Source organism: Cebus imitator, unplaced genomic scaffold (genome assembly GCF_001604975.1).
Source record: "Cebus imitator isolate Cc_AM_T3 unplaced genomic scaffold, Cebus_imitator-1.0 Scaffold400, whole genome shotgun sequence".
Lineage (NCBI taxonomy): Eukaryota > Metazoa > Chordata > Mammalia > Primates > Cebidae > Cebus > Cebus imitator.
Genome location: NW_016107715.1, coordinates 400173 through 416712, shown reverse-complemented (window position 1 = coordinate 416712; position 16540 = coordinate 400173). Strand labels below are relative to the sequence as shown.

The 16540-nt window shown below is 34.4% G+C and overlaps 1 protein-coding gene across 1 annotated transcript in view; it reads left to right on the top strand.

Moving 5' to 3' along the window:
• TRDN (triadin) overlaps positions 1 to 16540 on the top strand; it is a 310496-nt gene that overhangs the window by 113292 nt on the left and 180664 nt on the right. The window contains exons 12-13 of the mRNA XM_037731458.1: positions 4726 to 4785; positions 5635 to 5694. Coding sequence (XP_037587386.1) covers positions 4726 to 4785; positions 5635 to 5694 — 120 coding nt within the window. The remainder of the gene's footprint in view (positions 1 to 4725; positions 4786 to 5634; positions 5695 to 16540) is intronic.

The window sequence follows — 16540 nt, the reverse complement described above, 5'->3', positions numbered from 1 at the left end:
TCCTTAATTTAAAAAGCTTTGCTGTCATAGCAACCTAATTACAATGTGAAGGGAGGAACTCTTTATGTTTCTATAAAGTTGCATGCCTTTCAGAGTCCCAAATAAAATTCCAAGGAAATTTTTGAAAAAAAAAATATAGAAGAAGAATATTTATTCTGAATTACTTTTCCCCTAAGTCTTCTCCCTTAAAAATTTGATCACAAAATTTAACGAGACACTTGATATCACCCAGCAACAGACAAAGGTTTTCTTAAACCATCACTCAGAGTTGTATGACTTCTCTTCTTAAACCTCTCAGCGGTTTCCTATGTGACTCACAGGGAAATGGAAAATTCATACCATGAACAACAAGATTCTAGAGATCAGCCCTGCTACACCTCGACCGCAGCAGTCAGCACTCCCCTTCTGAATCCTCAGCTCTGGCCTCAATGGCACTGATTCTTCTTTGAATTTATCTGGCATGCTCTCATTTCAGGGTCTCTGCAGAGATTTTTCCTCTGCTGAAAAGTCTTCTCCCTAATAGCCCAAAGCTCTTCCACTTTTTAAAATAATCTTTCCAGTTGTTCATTCAGAAAGGTTTACCCTATCCACCTTTAAAACAAACCACGCCACCTCCTACGCGCTCAGGCTTTAATTCTCCAAATCAAGCTTTTCTATTTGCTTTTTGTAACCTTTATCATCACCTGTCCCATTTATATATATATAGTATATATACATATACTATACATTATATATAGTATATATGGACATATTATACTACATATTATATACACTATGTATACATATACTATATATTATAGATATATATATAGTATATGTATACATACTCATTTTCTCTTGTTTTAAATGATTTTTAGCCATATCAAAACCAGACAACATGTCATAGCTATTTGCAACTCTTTTTAAGTTACCTAATCCCAGAAAAATCAGAAAACAAATACAAGATGATGCATTTATTTCACTTGGTAAATAAGGAATAAACAGGTGAAAGGGACTTAAACACATTCTACTCATTTCTCGGCCTCTATGGTTGAAGACAGAAGATACAGCATTCATCTACAGTTGCATAAGGCGGTGGCTACTGTTAACAGCAAAACTGAGACTTGAATCCACTTCACTGCAGCACAGCACCCTTCATAACATATTTCTGTCCTGCTTCTAGGTATTGTTTTCCTTTAGTTTCTCAATACAAAGTATTCTAGACATACACTCACTGGATATAGAAAAATAAGAATAAAGTTGTGTTTACTTAAAGAGATCAATAAAGGTCACACCTAAAAATTACCTTATAAGATTATATGTGGTCAGATTTTTACTATTAACAAAATATAGTAATAGCTTGTCATTATTACTATTATTTTTCAACAGCCCTCTGTTCCAGGCATTTTAGCTCAGTTATCTCCATTTCTCACAAGTAAGCAAGGTAGATTTTATTAGCTCCACTTTTCAAATGAGGAAAGTGAAATTCAGTGTGCCATAGCACATTGCCCAAGGTCACACAACTAGGAAGAGTAATGGACAGAATGGATGTCCAAGGTCATCAATGCCAGCACCTGTGCTTTCTCTTGTGCTGCACAACCCTCTGTAGGTAACAATGGAAGAACTCTAATAATCACTCATGTAACTGAACTTATCTTAGGCTTATGTAAAATTTTCCATGATCATAATGTGAGCTGGGTTCCAGGCCAATCTCTGCCACTCTAAGAAAACAAGGTGACAGTGATGAGGTGTTTGAATGCCTTGTTATTAAAGAAACAAGTTCTTGTTTACTTAACTGGAACCAGGAATACATCAATTCTGGCCAGAGTGTTAGAAGAAAAGCACCCCTCTGACACGCAGAATTAGGATAATCTCTACATTAGAAGGGCAGAGAGGGGAGGAACAAACTGTAAGACAAAAATAAAATATTTTGCATTTGTTTCTTCGTGGAACGGGCATCTTAGAAAGCTTTACAATTGTAATTAACTATTGTGCATTGTCTGGCTTTGAGATGGCTTAAAAACATTTAAAAGCAGGAGAAAAACTCATTGTGAGGGCTTAGAAAGTAAAAAGTAAGTCGTTTTATTTTTCTTTCATGTGACGTTAATTTATGCGAAGCTAATAACATATTTGTGGCTCAGAGCTGCTCATTGTAGGGAAGATTTCTCTCCCAACCAGATTCTCCTGTGATCCCTGACAGAATGCAAACATCATTTCAGGGCTTATTATACTTTTGTCAGGGAAAGGTAATAGTCTGATACTTTCACATCCTGTAGATACATTTAATTGTTAACTTTCTGAACATCAATAGGCTTAAATGCTCTAATTCTTCTCTAGCTGTTGAAAAAAAAAAAAAAACCCAGGAAAAAAAAAAAAAAAAAAAACCCAGGAAACCAATGAGAAAGAGATGGAAGAGGAATTTTGTTATGTGGATTCAAAGTCAGGTAGACAGAAAGGGAAGAGTACTGTTGGCTGTTGAGGAAGAAAAAGTCAGGGGCAGGGAAGTTTTCATAAAAGAAACATGAGTTATTTTTATATCCAAGTAGGACATAATTAAATTGTTATGTTTTTATAAGTGAAAAATTAATTCCATTACTGCCAAATCACCTATAGAACAGAGACAATAGTGCTTGAAGAAATGTAGAATCTTCAGAAGTTGACATTTTAAATGAAATTCACCATGAATAAAGTAAGTCTCATAATGACATCTTAAAGGTCTAATTCATAAAAGCGTTATTAAAGGATATTATTTATATCTGCTTTTTGTGGACTTCTGCTCTTATTCATGACTCTCATGGCATATGACTGTAATCACAAGCAGAGTGTATAATGGGAACATTAATTCAATTTGGACTAAGACAAGAATACTCTATCACCACAATAAAATTCCAGATATATTAATTTGAAGGGTAGAATTTATTACACAAGGGTATTCTCTTAAAAAAAAATAGAAAAAGAAATGAATGCCTTCCATCTTCTGGGTTCAGATATCTACTTTCTTTGTGAAGTTCAGTGTAAGACTGACTAATCGGCACAAGCTTTTTAATGAAATATTTATGCATCAACCTTATGAAATATGGAGACTTGGATAGTGAGTTCTGATTTTATGGTGATTATGACATTGGTGTTTAGCATGAGCTTAGAAATATTTTCAAGTCATCTGTATTTTAATTAACCCTTTTTCTGATACATGACATCAGAGGTGATGCTTAGCAAATGTTCATTCAATTATCTGGCATATGCATTTATCTAGAGATGATGTAAAATTTACCACTACACAAAATATCTCCCAGAGAAGCTGAATGTAGTGATACTTAAAAATATCTTTATTCAGAATATTAAATATGATCCACACGTTTAATATGCATAAACCTTTAGGAAAAGGAAAAGTGGAATTCAATTGGTTTATTTCTATGTCTGGAGCTATCAAAATTTGACTTCTTGACTTTCTACTTCTGATTGGATGAGCTTTAAATAGTATGCTGTACACACATTTAGACAAAATGTGAATACATTTTTCCCTGCGACATTAGATTATCTCTAGAAGTCCTGAAAGGGATTCTCTATAAATTTTACTTCTAACATTGAAAGAAAGTATTGTCTTTGACCTTGTAGGTAAAAAAGCTCTATCCCTAAGGGAACTAGTTAATTCCTATATTTAATAATATACAGTCACTAGTAGACAACTTACGCATTCATTCTAGAACTACATATTGAATTTCTTTAGCATAATAATAATCTTATAATAGTTCTGGGTAATGGAAGTCTTTGAATGTACCTGTACCTGAGATGAGAGACAACTCACAAAGAGAAAGATATTTCAAATATAAGGTAAATAGCACTCTTAATTAAATATAAAAGTCAGTGAATTTAGAACATGAACCATAGCTATCATTGCCTCAAATCTAAAACCACTTAACGTTCTATTTCAACAACTATGCATTAGTACAAGACTTCATTATTTGAAATAACTATGCTTACCAGAAAAGTGTCCAGGGATGTCCAACTGCAAAGTGACTATGCATGGGTGGTGTGTGAGGTTCTCTGTCTTTGCTCCCCTCAGACCAAGGCTTTCTCAGATTTATGAAACACAACTCCTCCATGAAGTTTAGAGGTACCACGAACAGTTTGATGTGGGATCCAGACTTACTGCAACCTCTGGGTGCAAAGATTGAACACCCTTGTTGATAAAACCACTCAGAAAGGACAGTGGAAGTTATGTCTCCAACACACTGCCAGACACTTGTCACCAGGCTTAAATGCCTGTTGACAAGAGCCAGATATGAAAAACAGCCACCTCAAAATAGATACGTTTTTAATGGCCTAATAGATTATTTCTAATGAAATTGAATGTATAAAAAGAAAAAATTCTTTTAGTTTATCTGTGGTATATTTTCTAAGAAATATATTTTAATTGTATATATCAATACTTTTAGGCACTAAACAACTGTTTAGTTCAGAAAGCTCAAACTGTCTTGTTCATTATGTGTAAATAGTATTAGCAGTACAATTTTATGCATTTACTGTGAGCCAGGCACTGTACAGAATGTTTTGTAAACATTAACTTTGAGGGAGATATTATTATTTTATATATGAGGAAAATAAGGTTTAGTGAGATTAAATTGCTCACTCCGTCACCAAGCTAGTTGGAGGCAGAACTAACTTAACAAAAATCCTACATTTCAACCTTGGTTTTGCTTTCATACTAAATTTCCCTAAAGGAAACATTTCAAATTTCTTCTCTAGAAAAAGAAGGGGAAAAGAAGAAGGCTGAGAAGAAAGTTACTTCTGAAACAAAAAAGAAAGGTAAGAAATTTAAAAGCTGTGTACCAAATAAATCAATTAGTATCTATGCATAACACTACTGGTAAACATATTATTTTCTAGGAAAGAAATTTCCTTAATAAATGTATTGTCATTGTTATTAATGAACACTCTTAACATGTTTAAGTATTCCAAATAAAATTAAAATTGTCAATTTTTAAAAAGAGAATTTAAGCCTAAACACTTTTTGAAAATTACTACTGTGATTATTTTTCCTTTCTTTAGATCTGTTGCTCAGTTCTCTCTAATTCACTACTTTACTTAATTACATGTGTGAATATGATGGTTAATATTTAACGAATTCAGTTTAATTTTAAAAGTCTACCAAAAGAAGATCAAGTCATTTTATGTAGAAGGCAGAAAATATTTGACTGGTTTGTTTTACATATATATATATATATATATTTTTTTAAACTTGTTATTTTCAAATAATTCATCTGATGTCCTAAGTAAACTTCAGATATTTCAGAACTTTTGACATGCTTCTTGTGACCTTATAGCTCGGAGAATATTCAATAAGTTATTTTTAATATATGTTATGAAAGCTGTTAAATAATACCATAATAATGCCATTTAATGTTTTCACTGTTATTAAATCTTTTTTGCCTTTGGCAAAAAAAAAAAAAAATTCTTTTTCCTCAAGAGGAATTATACCTAAGCTAACTAGTCTGTTATGAATGTGCTACCTTATTCATATTTGACATGACTTATGGCTGATTTAGGATTCCTCTATACAAGATGAATTGGATGCCTCAATGGTAGCCATGCATGCCCTGAAATACATGCAAGTTAAACAGGTAAAGACTTACAATTTTCTTATTTTACCAGCAGAAAAAGAAGATGTCAAAAAGAAAAGTGAGAAGGAAACCTCCGTTGATGTGGAAAAAAAAGGTATCACGCTTTCTTTGTTTCCTTGGATGGATTGTGCTCAGGATGTTTGCTTCATGAAAGACTCCTCATGCAACATACACAAATTATACACACCTACTTATATCTACCCAAGAAGTGAAGGTCAAAGCAAAACTTGCACTAGACAAAGTTAAACAGGCAAAGAAGACGTTATTCAAGGCTATTGCAATAGGAGAGAGAGATTGGAACTGCGTCTGAACTCAATTCCACTAAAACAAAATGCAGGAGTGTTTGTAACGGCTGGTGTGGGGAATCACAGGACATCTGTATTTGCATATTGGTCTTTCCCCCAAAAAACATAAACTTTCGGTCTTATATCTCCATGACAGGAAGTAGATTCACAATGTGGAGCAAGGAGCCCAAGGAAGTTAGGCTCCTATCATTCCATGGAAACTGGGAGAGATGGGGCACTATCTTTCTCGATGATTACATTTCAAAGGGATGGCTCCCAGTTCCTTGAGAAAGGTTTTATGGGTTGCAAAACTGGAAAGTGGCTTGTAAAAGTCCCAGCTACTTGAGAGGCCAAGACAGGAGCATTGCTTGAGCCCAGGAGGTTGAGGCTGTAGTGAGCACCATAACTGCACTACTGCACTCCGGCCTGGCTGGCAGAGGGAGACCGTGTCTCCTCACACCACCCCCCACAAAAAAAAAAAAAAAAGAATTATATCTCAAAAGAGCAGAGAAAGAATTTCCAATGACTAGTTTTCCAGTTTTCTAAAGTAAATGCTCTAAGAAAAGGGAGATCAGGAGCTGCCGAAGGTCAGAAAGAAACCTATTAAACTTTAATCAAGGTGAGGGCCACCTTGGTCAAGATACAATGAACTTGAGAAGAGCTACATAGTTAACAACAATACCACTTTGCAAAGATAAGAAGCTGAGAGAGAATAATGCATCCCATTAAGAAATAAGGTTATTCAACAATTTGACAGTTTTGATTTTTGCTTTAAATTTTATTCTCTTTCCATTCTTGTTCAAACATGAATATTGGCTTTTATTCAAGCTGGGCTTAAGTTTACATGGAAAAGACAAACATCTCAAGTGTTATGGTTTGATGATAGGCATTCTCACCTCAAATATTTCCTCCACTGATCTCAGTGTTGCTTAAAATTCTACTGTTAGAACCATTCCATTCCTTTGAGTTATGAAAGAATTGTCCCCTATTAAAATGCAAATCTTCTAGGGCTTGTGTATATGGGGTAAAAATCTAATTCCTGGCCGGGAGCGGTGGCTCATGCCTGTAATCCCAGCACTTTGGGAGGCCGAGGTGGGTGGATCACGAGGTCAAGAGATCGAGACCATTCTGGTCAACAAGGTGAAACCCCCTCTCTACTATAAATACAAAAATTAGCCGGGCATGGTGGCACACACCTGTAGTCCCAGCTACTCGGGAGGCTGAGGCAGGAGAATTGCTTGAACCCAGAAAGCGGAGGTTGTGGTAAGCCAGGATCACGCCATTGCACTCCAGCCTCGGTAACAAGAACGAAACTCCATTTCAAAAAAAAAAAAAAAATCTAACTCCTTTCAGCTATTAGAAACTTAAAGTAAATGAGATTTCCAGATGTTCCCTGTGTAATAGTAAGCTGAATATGGTACCCTAGAAAATGAGGTGGTAGGTAAGCTTAAAAGAAGAAGATTAAGAAAGCTTCAGGGTAGGGCATCATCTAGGGAGGTCAGACTGGTTTACATGGAATTTTAGTGAAAATCTTTCCCTTTCTAGGTAGTAATAGTGTATGTGGAAAAAATGATGGTGGTGAGGACCCTACAGAGAAGAGAATAGGATGTCAAACTTCATAATGGTTACTATTAGCAAGCAGCAAATAGAAATGTCTAGAAGTCTCTGGCATCATGTTCTAAATTGGGTATAAAAAATGTAAAATGTTAAGAATTATATGATTATATGGCTGATGAAATGAGCAGGAAGGATCAACCAGACATTCTGTGTGTCTCAGAGCTGATTGCCCATTCCTTTATATCCAAAGTTCCATATTAAGAATGTATTATTGTAGAGTCTATTGTTTTATTAAATATTCATTCATTTCCTTTTAAAACTTTTTTTATTTTCTGATAAAATATATATTTTATCATCCGAAAGGAAAAATAGTTCTGACTCCATGAAGGTACTGAGAAACTGCTTGCTTAAAGCAGTGGATCTGTGAAAATTACATGATTGAGTGGTGAAGACAAACCAAGATATTTCATCCTTGCTATCGGTTTTACTAAAGGAGTTGCAGAAGAAAATTTTGAGTTGTAATTTTCAAGCATTTGTCATATGCATGCAAATGCAAAATCTGAAAAAATGTTTTTGGCAAAACTCAATGGGATGTGTGTGTATGCTCACACATGTATGTGTGTGTGCATGTGTGTTTGGCTTTTTGAGGGAAATGACAAAACATGCTTTTATGCAATGGTTCATAGGAAAATCTTATACTCCCATGCCACTGGGAGACCTGTGTTATTAGCCCAGCAGTCGTCATGTCAAAGTGAGGTTGTGCACCACTGGCAAGAGAACTAATGATGCCAATATCACTTCCTATGAGGATAGTGCTCAGCCACCAAAGCAGAGACCGATCTAGGCATTTGCTCAGCATATCTGGGCAGGACTACTCAGCTAGCGTTGAAAAACAAGTTTGTCCTTCTTGGAACCAGTTTTCTGTTTGTATGCTTGTCATTTTTACTTTTGATTACACAACATTCCATTGAGTTTTCCAAATCAGTTCAACTTCCTGATAAAATATATGAATAGTTTGTTTGCATTCCCTTAACCCCCAAATACTCAAAATTGTGTGTGTATGTGTGTGTGTGTGTGTGTGTGTGTGTGTGAGAGAGAGAGAGAGAGAGAGAAAGACAGAGACAGAGAGACAGAGAGAAATTGACTTTCAGTTAGTGCTAGTTTTTAACTTGTTTCTTTTCAGGATTTAATAATTCTTTATATTTTCATTTCATATTTCACAGCAATATGGTTTACAAAGAGTGAGTTTTAAGCTTATTAGGAAAGTAGTAAAATTTTATAGAAATAATGAGAGAAATTGAGAGTAACCTGAAATCTTGAAGAGCTGGGGAACATAGGTCATTTCTTCCTAAAATAGAGGAATATGGTAGAGCATATGATCTCACTACTGTAGCCTCAAATAGTAGGAAATTTACAAGGCATAAGATATGCCTACATGCTTATTTAATAAATGAGTGTTCTTTTGATATTTTATTATATGTATGTTAATGTTCATATTATTTGTATTGTAAAATATATGCATTTATTTATGTTATTTTATTGTATTCCCCTTATATTTTATTGTTATGCAGACATAATGAACCTAAGGCTTAAATTCTATTCAATGATAGATGGGTGTCTACTGCACATCACTGGTAAAACACACTTTGCCAGTGATCTCTGTGGAAGATGTGGGTGGGTGGATTTTATATGATACAAAATTCCCAGCCCATTAATTAATAAGGGATGACACTGTGCAATTGGTGTATTAGGGGTTAATTATATCACTCCCTTACTTATGTATATTTAAAGTCATCCATGATTAAAACACACACACACACACACACACACACACACACACACACACACACACACAACAAATACCTACCACTTAAAAACAGTATGTAAAATTTTAAAAAATTATCTTGATATTTTTGCAATGTTATAAGGTCCATTTTCACTTGAAGAAATGCCATAAAAAAAGGCAATCGGCAAAAGGAATAAAGACTTTTAAAAACATCTCTCTAGGTTTGTATTAGATGTAAGATCTAATACTAAACAGATTAGATCTAAATCTGTGAGTACTACTAGAAGACATTCTATCCAGGGAACTGCGTACCTGCAATGTTATTGAATAACTAGAAGAATTAAAATAAAATAATCAAAATTTGGATTATTAAGCATTAGGGCACATCAGTAGGTTAGGAGACTGCTTTGTTCAACAGAGCTGTCTTTTCATATCCACAAAGACTAGATCCTGGAAATGCTGAGGCAGGCCTCGGCAAATTACTAACATCTTTATTTGCCAAATAATTCGTCTGCTTTGCCAAACCACTTCTGTCTTTCAATCTCGTGTAGGTGTATATAATTGGTGGAACTTGATAGGTCTCCAGAACTGGCTGCAAGTGAGTCTGTAAGATGCATCCCAATTTTTCCAAGTAGAAGTGGGGTGAAACGGAAGTTGAAAGAGGTTATCAATGGTATCCATAAAATGACACTTTCAGAAATGTCCATGATAATAACATTCATATAAGAGATGGTTTTTGAAGGCCTAAACTTTATAGTGATGAAACCTATCTTTGTGTTTCCCCAAAAGATTAAAAGGACGACTCAACTAAACAACACAATCAAATTTGGCAATTCTAGGTGTTCACAAGACATACTTACCTGAAGTTTATGTAGGTCTTTATTTTAACTGCAGATAAAAGAATCACAGATATTCTTTCTCTCTCCAACTGCAAGGTGATATTTTTAAAGAAATAATGTTTCACCTACTTGATTAGCTATAATAGTTGAACAATTAACAAGTTGACTTGTCTCTTAACAAAACAATTATAAACTGGTCAAAATATATAGACACAAAAGAGAAACAGGCCAGAACTAAAACGACCCTTTCCTCTTGGGTTGGCCTTTTCATAGTTACAATTGTAAACTTTTTGGAGTTAAATTATTTGTCATCTTATATGTTTATAAACTTATTAAATGTGAAAATAATTTTGACAAAATGATTGATGATAATGATATAAAATCATAGTTGATTTCATCATACTTTATAATAGGATTTTTTCAGGAATTATCTGTATAGAACTATAAATTACAAGAAGGATATTAAAAAACACACAGCTTTTCTGCATAAGCTACTAGAAAAGAATAAATTTGTTCATTCATTCATGCATGCCTCTTGAAGGAAATAGTTACAAAATGCCTACTATATGCCAGGCTTTGTATTACGTGTTGAGTACACAGAACTGGATAAACAGACATGACCTGCCCTAATGGAGCTTATAGTTAGACAAGGGAGGCACTCAGTGAATAAAAACAAAATGTCCGTAAGTTCAACTCTGATTAAGGGCAATGGAGAAAATAAATTTAAGGCAATGATAGAAAATAACGGGTTGGGGTGGGAAGTTATTTAAAAGATGAGGTTATGAAGGCAGGCCTCTCTGAGAGAAAACATTTAAATTGAGACCTTATGTATTGAAAGGACTCAGCCATTTATTGCTATATCATAGTGTGATGTATATATATGGTGTGCGCATGGGGGAGTGTGGTTTGTACTAGGAGTCAGAATATACAGGAACATGTATAGGTGATTGGATTTTATTAAAAGTGCAATGGAGGAAATTGACCTGAAGTTTTAAATATAGTAATCTACATAGCTCATGGTCAATGCTCTTGGAATAGATGAGATTAGAAAGAGACATTGTGTCAAAAGAAAAAGGGAATAGAATCCAGGATCAAGGCCTGGGAAAGTCCAACACCTGCAAATTCAATAGTGGAAAATAAAGCAAGAGGGACTGAAAGGAATTACCAGAGAAATTAAAGGAAAAGTATGGCATTGCAGATGTTCCAGAAACAAATGTCTCAATAAGCAAAAAGTTATCACCTTTGTGAATGTCACTTAGAAGTTTGTTTTATGGGGGCAGAAGATGCAAGAGCAGTCAGTGGGGTGAAAGGATGAAGCCAGGGTGGAATGGGAGGTGCAAAAATGGAGACTAAAATGTAGATTTTGAGGGGAAGGGGGAAGGAATATGGCTATATGAAGTGTAAATCTTTTGTGTTTTGTCTAGTTTTGCTTTAATTGTTCAATCTAGTGTTTGACGGACATAAAGATTGATGCTCAGAAGGACAGAATATATAAGCAGACAGTGAAAAGATAATAGAAATCATTTACAAATCAGTTACAAGTTTGATGAGTACATGGTAAAAAAATATTCTTTTTTGGATATAATGCCACAGATGCTCTGATATTAAAAAACTTGATGTTTCAAATTATGACTATGATTCTATGCAGATTGCCTTAAAAGAGAGGCATACATTTGTAAGGTATACAATATATGATTAGGAGACTCTGGTGATAAAACTAAATTCCAATAATAAATACATTCAGAGGAAAAAGCCTCAATTTTAGAAAAAGATATATCCAAAATGTCCTGTGTGCTCACTGAGGTAAGTTTGTGAAATGTATTTTAGCAAAGCTCTTTAAGGATCAGTCATTTATGTACAGTATCCCATTAGAACGTTACACTGAAACCTCTTTGCGGTGATGAATTGATCAGATAAGAGTCATCTAGTATAGAACTCATAAAGAATTTGTGCTATTTAAAGGATACATTCATATCTAATTCCATAGAATATTTTCAATTACTATATGGGACAAATAATATTAAATTCCACACAAACTAAAAGCTTTGGTCATTTGCTTTCTCTCCATAAGACCTGTTTTGTCATTGAGAAATTGCAAAGAGTCCTTTATAGAAGCTTATTGCTTTGAATATATCATTAAATGTTACTGTCTACCAAACATTAGAATATTGTCTATTTTACTTTTGTATCTTTTGTAACAGGTTGTTCTAGCTCAAGATAATATATATGGCAGATTACAGGTCACTTAAATTTCTACATTTACATGTAACTAAAAGTAACCTACTTGAAACGTTTATATGTACATTTATAATTAGAAAAAATAATATATAGTATTGTTCATATGTGTTATTGTTAATTTCAGTTTAAAAGAACATCCTTCCGTTTTCTAGACTTGTATATTGAGAAGATTATAGCTTTTTCTGATCACCCACATCTTTCTCCTTATTTGAAAAGCACTCGATGGTGGGTGCAGTGGCTCACCCTTGTAATCCCAGCACTTTGGGAGGCCGAGGTGGGCAGATCACCTGAGGTGGGAGTTTGGGACCAGCTGGACCAACATGAAGAAACCCTGTCTCTACTAAAAATACAGAATTAGCCGGGCGTGGTGGCACATGACTATAATCCCAGCTACTTGGGAGGCTGAGTAAGGAGAATTGCTTGAACCCGGGAGGCGGAGGTTGCAGTGAGCAGAGATCACCCCATTGCACTCCAGCCTGGGCAATAAGGGTGAAACTCCATCTCAAAAAAAGGAAAAAAAAAGAAAAGGAAAGAAAGAAAAGCGCTTGTTTTTCTTCTTCTGGGGTTTTGCAAAAATGTATTTGGGCGAGATTAATAAATGCATCCAATTGGTATTATTAGACACTGAACTCTAGATTAAATTTTTTCAGAATATTTACGAGTAATCCAGCAGTTATTATCAAGTTATAAAATATAGATAATTCACACACTTTTGAGTGATATTGGGGTAGTTATATTATTTTACATTTCAGATAAAATTTTTAAATATTTATTCATGTAGTAAATAATTGAAAATCTAGTACAAATTAGACCTGGTTTAATCAGTATTTCCCAGCCTTGACTTATTGAGGCTCCACAAGTACAAGCCAATAGTAGATTCCTTTCAAGTTAGCTTTTTGTTCCTCAACAGATTAGGTTGCAAGTCTGAATTCAGATGATGGAAGCTTGACTGTATTAAAAATATTGTTATGCTTGAAGAGCTTTGAAGGAAAGAGTATATTTTCAGAGTGTGTTTTATAATCATGGAACTTATGTAAGGGGATAGTTGTTTATACCTTTGAGAGTAAGAGGTTTTCCAATAGTGGAAAGTCTGCTGACTTAGTATGATATATTTGATTACCTCTGATATTAGCTCTGGATTAGGCACATAGAAGCTAATGTGTTTTAGAGAAGGTGAAATGAAGTTACCACCATGACTTACTGTGAGAATATCTGAGATAATATTTTATGCATTCACTTTTGGTTTGAACAATACAAAAGTGTGCTTGGGCTGAATGCAAAAATGCGGTGAAGGCATTTTGGTTTAAAAAGGAATTTTAAAATAAATATAAAAACTCAGAAAGAGGGAAAGTTTATATTAAAAATTATTTAGGCCTGGAAAAAAGGACTAGTATACATGTGACTATTTTTAATCTTTTAAATGCTTATGTTGGGGACTTGGGGCTACCCTCCCTGAGGACAAAAACAAGATCACCCCTAAACTTGAATATAAGAGAGTCATGTTATGTTTTATTATTGCTATTATTATTATTATTATTGTATTTTGAGACAGGGTCTTGTTCTGTATCCCAGGCTTTAATGCAGTAGTGCAAACTGGCCTCACTGCAGCTTCAACCTCCTGGGCTCAAGTGATACTCCCACCTGAGCTTCCTGTTATGTGGGACCACAGGTGCATGCCACCATCCCTAGCTAATTTTGTTTATTTTTGTAGAGGTGAGGTCTCAGTGTGATGCCAAGGCTGGTCTCAAACTCCTGGACTAAAGTAATCTTCCTGCCTCCATCTCCCAAAGTTCTGGGATTACAGGCATGAGCCACTGCACCCAGCTTTGTGTTACCTTTTGTTAAGTTCTTTCAACAGGGAGGATTGAAATACATATAAGGAAGAATCAGTAAATGTCAGTAAATAGACTGTACATGTTTCTTCTCTGTATGCATTTATATATCAATATTTTTAGCAGGCCCTGCACACATATGAGACATATGAGACAAATTATTTTAAACTCTAGTTTATTTTTATTAATAAGATAAATTATTTTCTGAAAAAAGTAAGAAAATAATGTAATTATACAGTAGTCTTTTGCAAATGTCATAAATTTTCATGGGAAAATGACACAGAGTGTCAGGAAGTGGAATGTCAGTTAGAAACAAGTTAGTTTTTAATCTGTTAATCTTAATTTAAAAATATGGAGAGATATTGATCCATTTGTTAGGCAATAATGTGACAGTATGGCCTGAGATTTCCTTGTCATTTAAGATACATATTTAATAATGCAGATGTGAAATATCCAGACAAATTTTGTTGTTACATATCCTAAAAGTCTATAACATTTTTCTTTCAGTGCCAGTAAAGCTTTAAAAACATCAAATGATATCTCCTTCAACTGTAGCATCTCTAGGGATCCCAGAAGCATATTTTTGAACCAACAGCAAATTCTGCCAATATGTATTCATCAGGAGGATTTTAAAGTAATCATAACAACAGTTATTAAATCTGTTTTCTTATTTGTTACAACTGTGTAAGGTAATCATTATAATCCACATTTTATAGAAAGGGAATAAGACTAGGTAAATAACTTGCCCATCATCACCAGTAAGTAGAGTGAAGTCAGTGTGAATGAAAGTCACCAAATAAAGCTTCACTGTCTTTTGCAACTCAAAAACACTTTGTCTTCCAATTCTAGGAAACAATGGTGGTAGACTGCTTTACTGTCTTATTTTTTTTTCCTCATTTTTTTTTTTTTTTTTTTTTTTTTTTTTTTTTTTTTGCTAATTTCCTTGAGATTGTATTGCAGACCGTGGTAAATATGGAGGAAAAAATGCACAGGAGATCCTTTCTGTCTGACTCTTACTTTTCTTATAGAAATTATGCTTTCTTTCATTCATTCACTCAACAAATATCTAATAAGCCCATAACATATGTAAGGAAATCTGCTTAATATTGGACATAGATCAGTGTAATAGACGTAGAACTTGTCTCCAAGGACTTTAGAAAACAGACAAGTAAAAATTATACCGTGAACACTATGATAGGGTAAATACAAGGGCTTACACAAAAATATCAAGGCATAAGTATAGAAATTATTTCTCTTTTATGGTTGGTGGGTGACTGTTAAAGATCTATAACAGGGACACCACACACCTATGGAATTAGATATTTGATCAAGACACATGTAATACTTATTTTTAATCAGGATAGAGAGTGGAACACATGCACTTTTAACAGTGGTACATCACTGAAGGTACTTGCTCTTGCAAGTGGCAGATGATCTAAAACAAGGAATATATTAGTTTATCCAACTACTCTTCAGGAGTTAACTGGCTTTGAGTTTAGCTTGATGCAGAGGTCACATGATGTCATCAGGAGATTTATCTGTCTCTGTTTTTGGACTCCACTCCCTTAGGATTGGCCCATATAGCTGTAAGTTGGCCAGAGATGCTGCCCTATATCCTCTCTTGTTCATGTCCTGCTAGGGGATTGGGAAAGCGGGCAGGGTGACATAGATTAGTGTCCTGAAAGGTCAAACAAAAACTTGAGTAATATCAGTCCTTAAAGGCCCATTCCCAAACTAACCTTTGTGGTGAGGATGAAAGAATAACCTGATTGTTTTAGCTTAGGCCATGGGACCTATCCATCCAACAGAGGAATTACATAAACTTTGTCCAAAACATTTGAGCTAAAATTGGGTTGGGTGATTAGTCCCTAGATTAGGGTAAAAAAATGATTTAATGGAGTAGCTACAACATTAAAAAACAAATATAAGAATTATCTTCAAGAAGAAGTCATTTCTAGATAGAGGAAATATAGGTGATATGATTTTAAAATTTTTATTTACAGATAACTTTTTTAGTGTCATCTGTAGAGAGAATACTTAAGTATTTTAAAAAAGCAACTCAACATAGAATAATGCAATGTGATCAACAAAAGCAAATGAAATTGCAGGTTTCATTAATTAAAACATAACATCACCTCTACTTTGTAGTTTTAGAATTATGCTTGGACAACAGTCTTTAATTTTAATAAAGATAGCTTGAAACAAACCAGATTATATTCAGGAGAGAGTATTTCAGAAATGTGGATGTGTAACATGGAAGTGAGGAAACATCAAAGCCATGTTCCTAACTTTGATCTATTCTCCTATTTAGGTGGTGTAGACTTACTTTTTATTATCGTTAAGAATGAAGACTCCATGGTGGCAGTTAGAAGTAGACAATGTGGGATGTTCACGATTATATGAG